This window comes from Colius striatus, chromosome 24, assembly GCF_028858725.1.
Source record: "Colius striatus isolate bColStr4 chromosome 24, bColStr4.1.hap1, whole genome shotgun sequence".
Classification (NCBI taxonomy): Eukaryota; Metazoa; Chordata; class Aves; order Coliiformes; family Coliidae; genus Colius; species Colius striatus.
The window spans coordinates 1,650,866-1,666,910 of record NC_084782.1 but is presented as its reverse complement, the minus strand read 5'-3'; the positions used below and the strand labels follow the sequence as shown (position 1 = coordinate 1,666,910).

Genomic DNA, 16,045 nt, shown 5'->3' with positions numbered 1-16,045 from the left:
AGCACAGGACCAACATTCTGCTGACAGTGGGGGTGCAGGGAAAGTCCTCCCCAAGGCAGAGCCCAGCCAGCCTTATCCTCAAACCCCTCCAACCACCATCATCTCTTTCTCCTGATGCTGACATTTGTAGGTTCCCCCCTGCATCCCCACATCCTCCTTCCCCACTGGGTTTGGCCTCTCAAGATGTTTGTCTTTACAGCTCCTGCTTGTGGGGAAAGCTGCTGGGCTTGAGAGTCTGAAGTGGCCAGATGAGATGTGTGTGCAGCAAAGGGAGGCTGAGACCCAGCACACCCACTGGTAACAGCAGGTTAAGTGAGCCCTGCTAAAATGCTGATTAACACCTCAACCCCACTGCAAAAGCACAATGAAAATCAGTGTTTAAAAGCACTTAAAAGGTGAATGGGCTTGGTTTCTGGTTCATTTATTGAGATGCTCAGCAGAGCAACCTCTGTGGCTGCCCCCAGGGCTGTTCTCTCCCTCAGGTGACCCTTAGTGGGGGTGTAGGTGCCTCCTTCACCACAGCCACCCCATTACAGCCCCCAAAATCTCCCCATGGCATGTTATACATGCAGAGAATCAATGCTACAGTCAGCCTTTCAAATGAACACAACTCCAGCACATGCTTTTCTCCCCAAATTCATGTTTTTCATCTTTGAAAGCACCTGGCTCCCACCATCCCAACAATAAAGCCCCGACCTGCTGCTGCCATCGTGCCAAATACAGCCCCCCTGTGCTGCTCCATCACACCTGATGATGGGAGCAGGGCTCAGCCCAGCAAGAACCAGCTCTTCGACTCCAAAACCACCCAGCCAAGGCCAACAGCCTCCTGTCCCCAAGAGTTCTCTGAAAGGCTGCAGCATCCCCAGCTGTACAGAGGGCACTGACATGACCCTGCTCTGTGGGAACCCCAAGGGAGGACACAGAGGGGGCTGGACACTTGTGTGGCTGTGCAGGAGATGTGCTGCATGGGGTGCAGGTGGGCAGGATGCTCCTTTTCCCCACTGCTGGGGAAAATTCCTCATCTCTACCTCCATTTGCCTCTTTAGCAATTTTTCCCACCAGTGTTAAGAACCAAGGAGCTGCTCAAATGAGAGCTGTGCAAGGGATAAAAATCACACCTCCCCTGAAGTGAAATCACCATGAAACCAGAGAAGAGAGACAACAGGTGAAGGCTGATGAACATACCTCACTGCAGAGCTGGGTATTGCTGTCTTCCAGAGGGCAGAGCTACTGGAGAGGAGGAGGAGATGGAGCAGGTCTCTTCTGGAGTTGCAGGCTAAGAGGTTCCCCCACTTGCTTCAGTGGAGTGTGTGCAAATGGAACCCTTGAGCCAGAGCTGCCAAAGCTGAGTGTAACTCCAAGGGCTTGAGGAGCGTTTGGGACAGGCAGAGTTAGAGGAGCTGTGCTCAGTGGCTGCAGAGGGGAGAGCACTGGCCTGAAGCATGATGCAAAGCAGCGATGTGGGTGGCACGTCCCTTCCACCATCCTGTGTCTTCACCTTAAATCACAGAGACCTCCAAACCCTGGAGTGGGTGAGCCAAGGCCCCCAGGGAATCATGCAAGTGCCTGAGCACGAGGGAAAGATCAGGAGCATGGTCAGGGCTGACCACAGTCACTTGAGCATTCAAGCAGGCAAAAAAGAAACAGCAGGTTTTTCCTGCCCAAGGAGAAATATGACTTGGGACAAAAGAATTCCATGTCTGCCTGAGCAGAATAATCTGCAAATATAATCAGCCATTTGGGTGATTAATGCACCCTGCTCTGCTCAGGCTTCTCCATCAAAATCCTGGTTAAAAACTCAAATCCCTTCCACAGAGAAATTCAGATCTCACAAGTTCCAACAGCACAGCCAAGCACACAGACCCCCAAAGCCCACAGCCCTCAAAGCCTGCAGCCCCTAAAGCCTGCAGCCCCCAAAACCCAGCTCCCAAAGCCTGCAGCCCCAAACCCCACAGCTCCCAAAGCCTGCAGCCCCCAAAGCCTGCAGCTCCCAAAACCCAGATCCCAAAGCCTGCAGCCCCCAAAACCCAGCTCCCAAAGCCTGCAGCCCCAAACCCCACAGCTCCCAAAGCCTGCAGCCCCCAAAGCCTGCAGCTCCCAAAACCCAGATCCCAAAGCCTGCAGCCCCCAAAACCCAGCTCCCAAAGCCTGCAGCCCCTAAAGCCTGTAGCCCCCAAAACCCACAGCTCCCAAAACCTGCAGCCCCAAAACCCAGCTCCCAAAGCCTGCAGCCCCCAAAGCCTGCAGCCCCCCAAGGAGACTCACAGAGCAAGGCAAAGCAAGAGTGGCTGTTATTGAGTGTGCCACCAGCATCCAGGCCCAGCGGACTGGGAACCCAACACAGTAACAAAAGCAAACAAGCCAGGGTTTAAATAGAAGCACAAAAACACCCAACTAGGAAGGAAAAAAAAGCCCAATGAGAGTAAATGTTTATCCTGGTGATGGGATATGTTAAAAGTTATGGCAAGGCACTAGCTCTCCAATATTTTTAGTCTGTGAAGGTCTGCTCATCTCCGTCCCTTCTTGCCCTCATCATGTGCTTCAGCCTTCTGGTTCTACCAGAGACATCTCTGTGGTGCTCAGGAGGAAAGCTTGCACCCTCAGATTTGAGGGGAAAACCACCTGATGGCATATTACACAGTGGTTTGCATTTTATCCCTAAGTACAGTTAAAGCAGGAACACAACGTGCAGGTGAGCTAATGGAAATGGTTATGGAGACACGAGGAAGAAGCCCAGTGGGGCACCCAGGAAGGTAAAACAGACCCACACCACAGAGCTTAAACACTGATTCATAGTGATAGCAAAAGACATAGTTTTGGTTAAACACTGTAGTTTGGAAGATGGCCAAGTCTTGGTATGGTCTGCAAGAGGAAACCACGAGGGAATAGAATGTTCTGTGAGCAGTAGGCAGGAGGGAATGGGGGATGAGGCAGGATGGTGGCAGTTGAGGCTGAGGCTGTCCTGTCTACAAATGAGGGCTCAAATACATGGCTTTGCTCTGCCTGACAGAAGAGATGAAAACAGAAGAGATGAGAATGCTGCCTGCACTGTGATTGCCAGGTTTAGGGGGAGGGAAACAAGGGGAGAATGCTGGGGGATGGGCAGCTCTCCCTGGTGACAGCCCTGCAGGGCAGCGAGCCAGCCCAGCTTCCCCGCCGGTGCGTGCCAGGGTCAGACCCAAACACGGCAAGAACGAGGCTGCTTTGAACTTATATTACTTTTATTCACATTTCCAAAAGGAAGCATCAGTGGAGTGCAAGGCCATGGCTGGTGTCACACAAGAAAGCTCAAGGATTTGTTTGTTTTACAAGAGGCAAGCAGCTCAGAGGCTGGACCGAGACGGTTCCCTTCCCCTGCACGTGTTTCCAGTTCAAGTCACAAGCGTTTCCAAACTAAGCCAGATCACCACGTGACAGAGAGGATGTCAGAAACTTTAAAGCTTTCTGTGGTATAAATCCCTAAGCAGGGCATGAAAGTAGCAGGCAGGAAATCTTCTACAGCTGAACTAGCTTATCCCCTCAGCTTTGGTTTTTTCCCCTCTTTCCCCCTCCCTGGTTGCAGAGTTTTGCTGTCAGCGATGCCAAATGCTTCTGTTTCACTTGAATGCAACTCATCACCCAGGGCAGGAACTTGCTGCTACTGGATTACAAGGATGAGAGTTGGTGATAACACTGAAAAAAGTTTAACAGGACTCTCTACTGAGGAGAACAGGAGAAATAACAAATGGGTTTGGATTTGGAGAACGAGGATACAGGAACAAACACGTCTCCGGGAAGATCTTTGTTGATTGAGAACTGGGACTTCCCAACTGTACTGAAGTTGTCACAGCTCCAGGTTGCTTCATAAGTAATAGATTCCTATGTCTAAGTGACTTCTGGGTTCAGCTGGGCCAACAGCTGGTTTCTGCTGACATTCAGCAGGCAACAAAAGCTTCCTAAAACCAGGTGGTTTTAACCAGTTTCAGCTTTGCTCACCACACAGCTACAACTTTTGGCTTTCTGCTTCAAAGTGCATGTTTCATATTAGACAACAAGGCATTAAGACAATCAAAGGCATCTGCAGACCCCCTCACACTGCCACAGGCCTGGGGCAGGACTGGGAAGAGGCAGAGTGGGGTTTGTACAGGCAGCATCTGGCAGCAGAAACACGGCACTTCCCGACAAAAACCATGAGCTCCCAAGTTATGGGGCTAAAAGATGAGCTGCTCCAGTCCTTGTTTTTCCTGCCTTGTAACATTAAAGGGATTTTAAATGTGTCCAGTGAAGGCACTGGAAATCTTTCTGCCCTTGTGTTATTGGGAAGTTGCTTGATTTGATTAGAACACAGCTATATTTGGCAAAGGAGGCAGGGATAGATGTGTGCACATTCTTGCTTGCTCTGCAAAGACAATTATCAGATTATAAAAAAAGGCACAAGAAGCACATTCCTCTTCCTTCTGTCCCTAAAAGGGTTCCTCCTTCCTCCTTGCTGAACACACTGCTCTCACTGTCACTGAACAAACTCCAAGTACACATTTTCCTCTTTGATCCAGCTGGCTTGGAAGCCTCTAGGATTAAAGATTTCTCCCTGTTTGAATAATTTCAGTGACTAGAATCTCATTGCTTGTTTCACCAATTCTCTTCCTCCTCCATCTATATTTAGTACAAGAGATGCAATAGCATTATGTTTTATGGCTGGAGGCAATCTGCTGGCCCCCAACTCCATCTCCCAAAGGAAGGAGGTAAAACAGAAAATCTGGCAGGACCTGCTTGCTAGAAACAAGAGCAAGGAGAAACTGCACTCACTCCACCTGGCTGGGTGTCACACAGGGGGAAACTGGAGCAAAGAAGGGCTCTGGGTTATTTAGCAAATGGGTGGAGAGAGCCAGGAACAAAACAGTTCAGCTACAAATCCTCTGCTCCAGTTGTCAGGAAACTATTTTGCTTTGCCTGGAAGGCAAAGTTGTGTCAGAGTGCAGGACACAGTCACTTGCAATTCAAGTCTTTACTCTGCTGTTGGACATGCAGAGTGGGACAGAGGAATGTGAGTCTTTGGTGAGGATCCTGCTTGTCATACTCAAAATGGACCTTAATAAATTGAAACCCACATCTTGTCTAGTCCTTAACACTGCATTAAATCACTCTCCTGAAGCTGCCTGGCTGATATTTAATGTTTCAGCTATTAAATATCTCACCAGCTCTACATCTTCTCTGTGGAAGCCTTAAACTCCTTAATATCTTATACAAAAATAGAAATTATGGAGATAAATTGTTCTATCTATTAATCCAGGACTGAATGGCTTCAGTGGTGTGGATCCTGCTCTACTGACAATGTCATGGAACTTACTACTTCAGGCAAGTCACAAAGACCCTCTCAGCAGCTGGAAGGTTGGACAAAGGACATGGAGTGACTAGGAAAGGAAGATCAAATACGTTCCTTGTGTCTCCAGAACACACAGAGCGTGTTCACTCTCAGTTCCCAATGGCTGTGGGAGAAGCTGCTGGGCTGGGACTAAGGTAACAACACTGCTGACAAGGATTCCAAGGACAGGGGGGAGTTTGGGGTGTCTGTGGATGGGTCACATCTCATCATGCAATGCCCTGAGAAACTCATGCAAGCCTGGGCAGAGGCTGATGACACACCTGCCTTTGGCAGCACTGTGTGTGCACACTCACAGCACTTGGGGAGCTTCACACACACAGGATTCACCCCATATGAGAGGTGAAAAGGTTCCCTAACTGAGATAGTTCTAGCTAAACTTCAGAACAGCTAAATGTCTACCAGGGAGAGTGGCCAGGGGAGCTGGCATGCTACCAGGCAGGAAAGGAAACACTGTGCAGAGCCCCAGCAGGACTCCCCCAGCACCTCCATGCTAAGAGGATGGCTCTGGCAGTCAGGGTGTGGAAATCTCCCAGCCAGGACATGACAGATCCCAGAGTATGTTCATAAAACTAGGCGCTACCTCTGAGCACAGCAGGCAACATCCTGCTCCCCTCCCTCCAGGAGAGCCCAGACTGCATGCACAGCAATGTAGCCACAAGCCTTGCTACCTCCCTGACATAGATGAGCCTCTCTCTCTTGAGAAGTAATTCTTACCTTGTTTTGCTGTCTTTTCAAACCCCAAATACCCTCCATCAAACTTCCCTGGGTGCTCTGCCTGCCTTGGCCCCTAGAGAGGCAGGGGAGCTGGTGCCCTGCTGCTACAGCACATCAGCTCTTGGGTAGATGAGCCCAAAGCTCACCTGGAGGCTGAAGAGGCTGAAGCACTGGCCATTCATGACTTTTGGTTGTTCAAAAAGAAAAGCAAACTCTAGGAGATCTGTTTGCAGCTGTACACATGTGCTGGCCACTGCTGGGTTTCCTGGCTCATAGTCCCAGCATCTGGCTGACAGAGGGGAGGATAAGAATGAGCCCATCAACTTCCCAAGTGCTCCCCATTGTGTCATTTTGCCCTAAGGTGTTCTTGGTCCAGACAGCAGTTGCACAAAAGCCCTGATGGGAGAATTACAGCTGAAATATTTACCTTTGTCTCCTGGGGGAGATGAGTTTATGAGAGATCTTTGCCCACCCAAGGCCCATCTACACAGGGCTTGGAGGAGAACATATTGCTCTGATGGAAACCCTTTGCCCACAGCACCTTTCTGCTGTGCTGGAGGCAACCAAGGGAATCAAACAAGCAGGATCAGTGGAATTCAAAGTTCAGTCCTGAAAAGGTCAGCGCTGGAGTCACAGCACTGAAGGATACAGGTGAGTTGCTCTGAAGTGCATCCTTTCCCTATTTTCTTACTCTCTGGAGCTTTTATACACACAGAATATACCAAAGACACTGGTGATAACTCAGTCTCTCTTTCAGGCACTACCACTGGCCACAGCAGTTCACTTCACTCACAGCTTTCTTCTTGCTATTGCAGCTCCACCAATGTTACCCTGGATTCCCCTTAGAACTGGAGGTTTCTTCTAGATCTCAAAACGAGATTGATATATCAAAACCAAAATCAGTTACAAAATATAACAATATCCTCTTCTTGGAAGTGAAGCTGCCCCATATTGCAGACTGTGGCAGGAGGGTTTGGTTTTGTTTAATGTCCTCAAAATATTTCTCATAAATTCTACTTAAAATACATCTGAATCCCAAACCTGCCTGTTGGGGACACTGGGATGCTCTCAGCTGAAGATCCAATCCCTGACAGCTCCTCAGAGGCTCTGCTGAAGGGCTCTTAGTTGTCTTCTGCAGACTTGAACATGAGGATGGCAGTGTAGATCTTCAGGGCAGGACCCAGCTTGACACTGAGTATTTTAACGATGTCACTCTGGTTCAGGAGCAGGAATGCCTCACCATCTATCAGCTACAAGATGGAAACACAACAGAAGACAAGGATGAGACAGGCAGGACCCTCACTGCTGGGTGTTCAGTTAAACAATGTACTTTGAACCCAGGAATGAAAATATGAGAACAGATCTGAAGACTGAAGCCTTCCATTTCTCCCTCATTCTGGCACCCACATCCCTGAGAGGTTCCCAGGTCTGCTGCCCAAGGGTCTCAGAGCTCATCTAACAGCCCTTTTTCTAGAGCCAGAGGAGCCTGAGTGTGGGCAAGGCTTATGGAGAGACCACCAGGAGGATGCTCATTCATTAGACTTTCTGTTCACTGCAGTGGCATTAAAAAGCCAACAACTGTCAGAAATCCTACAGCTCATTCCCAACCTGTGGCCAGAAATTAGATCAGGTAATCCAGAATGCAAGTCTTCAGGGGGCAGCTATCCAAGAATTATATATTGCTCTGATCCATGATGATTAGAAAGATCAGATCCCCATTTGCCAGGGCATGCATGACATTCTGTCACTGCATGGACTCTTCTGACCCCACTTAAGCTGCTCAGGGTAAAACTGAAAGCCAAACACTCTTTTTTTCCTGCATTTTTTTCAGTCAGCTCTGCTGAAAACCTTACAGATGAGCAAAAGTCCTGATGTGAACACCTGGGTACTCTCACACTAGTTACTAGGCCTACTCTCACATGTCTAGGACATAGACAACCAGTCTCTGCTTCAAGGAGAAACAGAAGGCTCCTGTGAAACTGTTTCCAGTGACACTACATGGGCTTGCTTAGCACACAGTAAAAGAGATGATGTGGTGTATGAAACAAGGCATAGTAAAGATGTGATATCTGTCTGGACTTACACATACACATTCCCCTAATCCACTAGCAATGAGATATTTGCTTAGATGCAAAGTAAGCAAGTGTAAAACATTCTGTCTTATGAAAATACAGGAGGCTCCTGGTAGCAGCAAGTGAAATCATCACATGTTATCTTAAGAAGAGGTTAAGACTTTACTTTGGGTTTGCAAGGACATCCACAGAGACAACACAGATATAATTAATACAAACCCCAAATGCTGCAGGGAAGAAGCCAAAGATTAATGGACATGGACAAACAATATGTGCCTGCCTAAGTTATTCCATTAAAGTCCATTTACAGAGAGTGACAGCATCTCAGCCTCTCACTGCTGCTCACCAGGGCAGCACCCACCACCGGACACTCAGCTCAGCCAGAATAACAACTCCTCCATTTCCCTAGCTTTCCCAACCAGAACCTTTTGGGATGCCAATGACTGGTGGAAAAAGGTACATTGAATAAACTTGGACAAAGAGCTGGGAGCCAGGGGATTTGGTTTGCCCTTCTCCAACTGCACAAGAGACTGTTGGCAGGTTATTTAACGTCCCAGTACGTTCACTGGCAACAGCAGTGCTCCCAGTCCAGTGTCCCCTCAGTGCTATCTGCAAGCTGCTTAGAGTTTACACTGCTGCAATGAACACAAAAGGACTGCTGCTTAAATGAAATAATACAGAGTGAAGATTAGCAGAGAACTGCTGGAGAACACTCCAATTTTGAGTCCAATGTTATCACCATGCTCCATTCTCACTGCACTGCCCCAAAGATGCTTATTTGGAACAGACCCTCCCTGAACTGGGCCTAGAAAACAGCCCCATTTCAGTGCCTGTGCTTTCTTACTCATTTCTTTGTTCCATCTTATTTGGATGGCTTTTAAAACTCTGTGCACAATTTGTTCTCTTCATTCCTGTAGAGCAACAACTTCCCCCTCTGCCCCCCACCAAGAGAAGTTTGCAAGGGATTTATTTATCCAAAGAGGCCTGATTACAGCTAATGGAGAACACGGGTGGGCCTCAGCACTCCTGTTCCTCACACCTGAATTCTGGCCAAAGCCAAACTGCTAAAAGGCTTTTGCATTTCAAAGTGATCTTGTGGTTTGAGCCTAAACCTGAAAAACAACCCAAGCCCCTCTCATTTGGCATAGGGAATCCCACTCTGAGGCTGCAGCAAGTGTGGTGTTAGAACAGGCTCTGGCTACGATACTCTCTGTGTTTAGGATCCCTTTAAATTATGGCTAGAAGAAATAAAAGACACTGTGAATGGCTGGATTCATCAGAAGATTTCCTAGTTACACCTTCTCTACAAAAGATTTGCTAGTTACACCTTCCCTACCAAACTCTCACCTCTGAATACATCTTCACTGGAAATCAGGGCACAGCTTTTACACTGAACTACACTGAAAGATTGGTTCACTGGAGTAAATGTCTTGATTCTCATTATTCCATTAGACAGCAGTCCATGGCATGGTTACACTGTGAGCAGAGCTTTTTGCAAGCCTCTGTTTCTTCTGCTTTTCATTTTGTGTGGATGTGTGTTTTTTAAACTAAGGCAAAACAAAACAGATACATAAATGCCATGAAAGGCACTGGAGCCTGATTCACCCTGAAAGGAAGCCAGCTCTGGGGAGCAGTCATCCATTCAAACCCTGCCCTTTGCAGTTGCTACAATTTTCCTGGGTCCAGAGTGTGCACTCAGTGCTGCACATAACAGAGGAGGTACAGCCCCTTCCCTCAAGCTCTTGCAACTGGAGCTGTAGAGCAATGACAGAAGGGGAGGTACATCCGTGCAAAATAATCAGGGGCTTATAAAGAACCTCTGAGCTATACCTGCAAGGAAACTGGAAACAGGAGCACTTGACAGAAACTGTGGGTCTATGATCCATGCAAAGATGTGTGCTAAAAACCAGGACAGCCATATCCTGGGCCTGTTGAAGTTTCTCAGCAGTCAGGGTGAATGTGTTACAAACTGGGAACAGAGTCCAGCCCAGCACATGTCAGCAATGACAGGACACACTGTGTGCAGGAACCACAGACTTACAGAATGGTGGGGGTTGGAAGGGACCTCTAGAGATCATCTAGTGCAACCTCCTGCTAAGGCAAGACCACCAAAATCAGGTCACACAGGAACGTTCCTCCCTCAGTCTTCTCCAGGCTGAACAGCCCCAGGGCTGCAGCCTTTCCTCCTCACACACATGTTCCATTCCCCTGATCATCTTGCTGGCCCTGCACTGGCCTCTCTCCAGCAGTTCCCTGTCTCTCTTGAGCTGGGGAGCCCAAAACTGGACACAGGACTCCAGATGAGGCCTCACCAGGGCAGAGCAGCAGAACCTCCCTCGACCTGCTGCCCATACACTTTTTGATGCTCCCAGGCTGCCATTGGCTTCTTGTCCACGAGGGCATGTTGCTGCTCATGTTTATTTGCTGCCCACCAGCACTGCCAGGTCCCTCTCCCAGAGCTGCTCTCCAGCAGGTCACCCCCAGCCTGTGCTGGTGCAGGGGGTTGTTTCTCGCAGGTGCAGGACTTTGCACTTGTCCTTGTTGAACCTCATGAGGTTCCTCTGTGCCCAAATCTCAGCCTGCCCAGCTCTCACTGAATGGCAGCAGAGTCTCTGGGGAATCAGCCACTTTCCCTCCTGCTCTCACCTCAGCCTGTGAGGGAAGCCCTGTGATTGCCAGCCTCACTGAGAGCAGGAGGCATATGTGCTTGTCAGAGGGAGCAGATGAGATCCCCACTGCACTATTCCAACAGGACATCTTTATGACAGTGCCAAACCCACTGCACAATAGTCCAAGACAGGATGTTAAGCATAAGCTCAGTGATTACAACTGCAGGGGAAATTTAAAGCAGCAGAATGCAATTAGCCATGCTGGAATTCAGCTCCATGCTGAGGCTGCCTCCTAAATGCCAGAGGCTCTTCATGCTCTCTGCACTGCAACTCCAGAGTACTGGGGTACAAAACCACCATCAGACCCACCAGTGGCACAGTACAGGATTTGGGCAGATTTGACTTACCTCTTCCCTAAAGACAGATGCTTGTTCTTTGCAACCAGGTAAACGCTGGATAAAGCTCACCACCTGGAATGGCATTGGAGAACAAAGAGATGTGGGTGATTAAAATGGGATATCACCAAACAAAAAGGTCTTACTTCTGTCTGAGAGTTCTACTTGCAAGGATTTCAAACCACTTTAATACTTACAGCTCTTCCATTAGTGAAGGGTATATATGGAAAACATTACTGGGTGATTGCTGCAACCCCCCCTCAGAGGATATCCTGGTTACCTTTCCTTATTGCCTTCTGAGCATTTATCTGTCTGAAAGTCCAGTTTCTCCCCTGCTCAAAGGGATATTTATAAAACATCACCAATACTGTTACAGATTAAAAGCCATAAATGGTCTAAAACAGGATAACTGTTTTAAATCCATCCACAACTTCCCTTTCCCTATGCTATTGCTGGAAAGTAGAATTAAAAAGAAAGGTTTTAGACAGCTTCCCCTGATGACATGTCTGTAAGAGACAAAGATAAACCAAGCAAGTGAGTCCTGCTGGTTACCAACACGCAGAGGGGCTGGGAAGGAAAGGAGTTCAGGTTTCATTTAATGTGTGGTGGGTGCACAGGATCCACAGAACCAAGATCAAAGGAGTAGAAGTTAATTTTGCATTTCACATCAGGGAAGAACCTTTCTAAGCTGGAAATGTGCTAACATTTGGAATCCTCTCCCCAGAGACACACAGCAGCCCTTGGATTACGTTACATAACCCTGAGCAGTCCTGGACGCCGGCGAGGATGACTTGATGTGTATTGTCTTCTCCAGCTGTGGCTTCACTGGTTCATACAAGATTTGTATATTGAGGCATAATCAGATCAAACATCTCATGCTAATTGGATGCTCCCTTGCAGGAACAGCTCTGTTTCACAAGGCATATTCGTTTGAGTTATTGCAGATGTGACATTTCTTCCATGAACACAAACACACAAACAGTTAGGAGGGGACACTGGCATATATGAGCTTCCCTTTAACTCAGGGCTGTCAGACTCTCTCCTAAGCCATGTCACTGTGTTTCCAGCTGATCCCACCACTTGACTAACATTCATTGCCTTCCCCCAGCTCCGACCACGCAGGGAGGGAGCTGTCAGTGTGCCCTCCGGTTCTGCTCTACCCTGACAGAGCCCATTTTTGGTGAGCAGCTCTGATTCCTGTTGTTTCTGTTACATAACCTGCAAGCAGAGCATCCCTCTCGGGTTTTGTCTTGATCTTTTGCTAGCAGGGATAGCTCTGCTTTAAACACAAGCCCTAAATTTCACATCTCTATTGGGCAGGGGCTCCAAATTTTCCTCTGTAGAAGTGCAAACTGCTATTAGAAACAAATAGCAAAACATTGCCTTCCCTTGGAACTCCACACTCCTCTCCCTACAACTACCACACAAATGAAAATCCTTCTGCAGGGTCTGGTACCTTCCAGACTTTAAGAGACAGTTGGACCCCTCAGGGCAAGAAGTGCTCTTCAGTGTCTGTGGGGACTGAGAGGCTGATAGAAATCTCCAGGGAATGATCTGAGCTTGCCTTGTCCCCAGGTCCTTCCCTGCACAACTGCTGCTGGCTATTGTCACAGACACACACTGACAGGCCTTTGATCTGTCCCATAAGTCACTTGTAGAGACACTGTAACACTCAGCACCACAAGAGCAGCCTTTGAACCAAACAGGAGTCCTGGGGGTTTACCAGAAATGGAGAAAAGAGAGGGAAGGAGGATGTAAGAGGAGAGTACAGGAGAAAAGGTCAGTGAGCTGTGAGCCAGAGCCTGGGTTCCACCATGCTGCAGTGACCTGTCTGGCCCATTGCTGCTGGAAAGAAGAGGCCCCAAACCAGAACATGGCTGTTGAGGGACAGGAGGTGCTCTTGGGTGCATGATGCCAAGGAAACCAAGAGGAAATCAACACAGCCCCACAAGAGCAGCAGAGAAACCCTGAACCAAGGGAGAAGGTGAGGTCAGAGGGGCTCAAGATGAGGGTGGAAGAGGTGTGGGACAGGTTAGGAGTGTAGTGGGATGAGGTAGATCAGGGCTTTTCCTGTGTGGAGGTGAATGCCTGCCTGCCCTTCCTGCTGCTAACAACCTCAATGCTCACAGAGCTATCTGCTGTAACTGCCTTAAACATCTCAGTAAAGGGGAGTGGCTTGAGAAAGGGCTTTATAGAATCCTGAGTACATCTTAGAAACTCCATGAAACCCACATGGAAGGTGATGACACAGTCCCAGATGTGTGTGATACACTGAAACCAGCACAGTTATCAGTACAGCTTTGTGGTAAAGGTGGAAGGAAGCCTGACACAGCACCCCTTCAACAGAAAAAGCTACAGCAGGAGTGGCAAAGCCTCGTGAGACTATGCAGAGAGGAGCTGGGTTTAACTGGGATTTTATAACACACAAGCAATTAGCACAAGGACAGAGCCCCCAGAAGGTATTAGCATCTGATGCAGGATTAACTAATGAACAATACAACTCCAGCACATATTAATGTTCCTCTGTGATTCCCCACCCTTTCCTAGCTGTGCTCTGAACACATGACAGGAAGCTTTCAATAAATAACAAAGCTGCATTCAAGTAACTACTCTTGTCGACTGTTCAGTGTTACCAAGAGTTTCGTAGCTTGAGGGCCCCTAAATACTGCTGTGCTCTGACATTTCAGCTGTTCTCAACCAACAGAGAATTAAAGCAACTTGTTTTTTCACTTAATGTGGGTTTTATAAAATAAAAACAGTTCTTCAGCCTGAAAGCAAAGGAGAATTTTACACCCCCGTTGCTCTCGTTTCAGATCAGCAGAACGGCCTCCTTTGTGCAGCAGAGTTCAAAGCACAACCCAAAGGCAAATGTTTGCCCTGTAGGAAGATGTTAGGAGCCCAAATGCCGACAGATCAAATTCACCCTGGCCTCAGTGGGACACAGAGAGTGCTGCTGCTTTCATCTCCAGACCTGTGGCTGCGTTTCGCTGCACACGCTGATCCCGTGAGTGCTCGTCCAGGGGCCAAACCGAGTCCCGAGGGGCTTTGTGAGGAACATAACACTGCAAAAGCAGATCCACTGTACTGAAGTTTGAGGCTGCCCATCCTGCTGCTGTAACTCATCTTTTTAATGTGCCAAGTAGTCAGAACTTCATCAGTTCTTTCAGGCACAGACTGTTTAGTGTGCCCTGGGCTTTGAATCACTCTGTCCTGCACTCTCGCCCTGTGGTCCCTGCCTACATTCATCCCTTATCAAACTAATATCCCAGTTAAATTTACCCAGTAGTTGCTTTAAAGGTCAACTGTAAAGGACAAATTTTATTTGGCTTGTGTCCTGACACTGTTCTTCCATGAACCAGCCTCCACATTTGATCCAAAAGAGAGAGATTCTGATATTCACATCACAAGGATTAACTGCTTCTGCCTTTATTGATTTTCTAAAAGACCTCTTGGCAAAACCACTGGAAGCTTTCTCAAAAGGAGACAAACAGCACATCTTTCAGAGAGATGATTTCCCTCCTTGCTATGAATTTAATTCAAACATATTTTCACAAAAAAAAACCACTCCAAAAACCAACACAGGAAAGGACCAAGTTTGAAAGCAGCAGCACTAATTGCTCTGTCCCCTTCACAGTTGCTGTGGTTCCTGTCTCCTGTGACACTGCAATCCCACCAGACTCCTCATAGTCCTCTAGCATGAAGAGCAAAGTCAAGATTGGATTCATCTGATGGAAGAGGCACTTAGGGAAAAAGCATTTACTAAAAGTCTCTCAAGATCCTCTATGCATCATGAAAAACTGCACTTTTCCCCTTGCTTTGCAGATTACCTACATCCTTGCAAGCACAACATTACAGCACATTTCTCCTGAATTAAATGGCCTGCAATTAAGCACCAGGATCCAAATTGTCACCACTCCCCAAGTGGAGACACAAGGATTATTTATGCCCAAGGCATCGAGGCAAAAAAACAACTACTCAGCATACAAAAGACAGTGGCTTTTTCACACACCACCTAATTACAGGAGACATCTCAAGAGCTAGGACTGCAGAGACATATCCCCCAGCTGCACAGCTACCTCTGGTAGAAATCAGGTCAGTCTGTGGGCAGTTTTGATCCAGGGGACTCAGGCAGGGAGGAACAGGCATGCACAGTGCAGTTTGGAATTGTCTGCAATGTGAAAGTGAAACAGCAGCAGAGTCACTGAGTGGGGGAGGGAGATCAGAGGGAAAGGAATCTGCTGTCTGAATCATGTTTCAGGACAGAGGACTAAAAAGATACAAGGGGTAAACAACCAAAGAAAGGGAGGAAAAGCTACTCAGGAAAATAGGCTGTGGCTATCAGAGGGTTAATAAGGATCCTTCCCCTCCCTTATAACGGAACTTGGGTATAACTTCTAGCTGAGTCAGCTATGGCATATGCAAAGCAAACAGAAGAGCACTGCCTGGGAAAGAAAGGAAATAAAGATGTCTTCCAATCCAGCACTCCAGCAGAGGAGGGTTCTGACATCCCCACACCCCAAGAGAGCGGAGCAGGGAACAGGTAACTCACCTCTTCCACAGTCCATTTGGCCACATGTTTGGCTGTGAGGCCCGAGACCTCTGGCAAGAGCTTGCAGTGCTTCTCCCAGAAGAGGTGGAGGTGGTGGGTCGGGTTAGAGGCCAGGGAAGGCATGAAGATGGACTGGTGAAGAGCCTGTTGGAGATCCAAATCAAGGTCTGGAAAAGGAAACGAGACAAGTCAGAGTGAGGCTTCAAGCAGGAGCAATTACAACAAAGCAGGAGGAAGGGTCACACTCTGGAGGGGAAAAGCCAGGCAGGGTGAGCAGCCAGCCAGGCATGGCACACTGAGCTTTCAGGGAGCTCTTCCCATCCTCCTGAGAAGGAGAGAGGGGG

At 48.1% G+C, this 16,045-nt stretch overlaps 1 protein-coding gene across 2 annotated transcripts in view; it reads right to left on the bottom strand.

Moving 5' to 3' along the window:
- Positions 1 to 3,203: 3,203 nt before the first annotated feature.
- Positions 3,204 to 16,045, bottom strand: part of LOC104558958 (lethal(3)malignant brain tumor-like protein 3) — a 49,193-nt gene continuing 36,351 nt past the window's right edge. For both annotated transcript variants that reach the window (XM_062014531.1, XM_062014532.1), the window contains 3 exons: positions 15,702 to 15,868; positions 11,165 to 11,227; positions 3,204 to 7,326 (listed from right to left, as the gene is read on the bottom strand). In XM_062014531.1, coding sequence (XP_061870515.1) covers positions 7,198 to 7,326; positions 11,165 to 11,227; positions 15,702 to 15,868 — 359 coding nt within the window. In that variant the 3' untranslated portion in view covers positions 3,204 to 7,197. The remainder of the gene's footprint in view (positions 7,327 to 11,164; positions 11,228 to 15,701; positions 15,869 to 16,045) is intronic.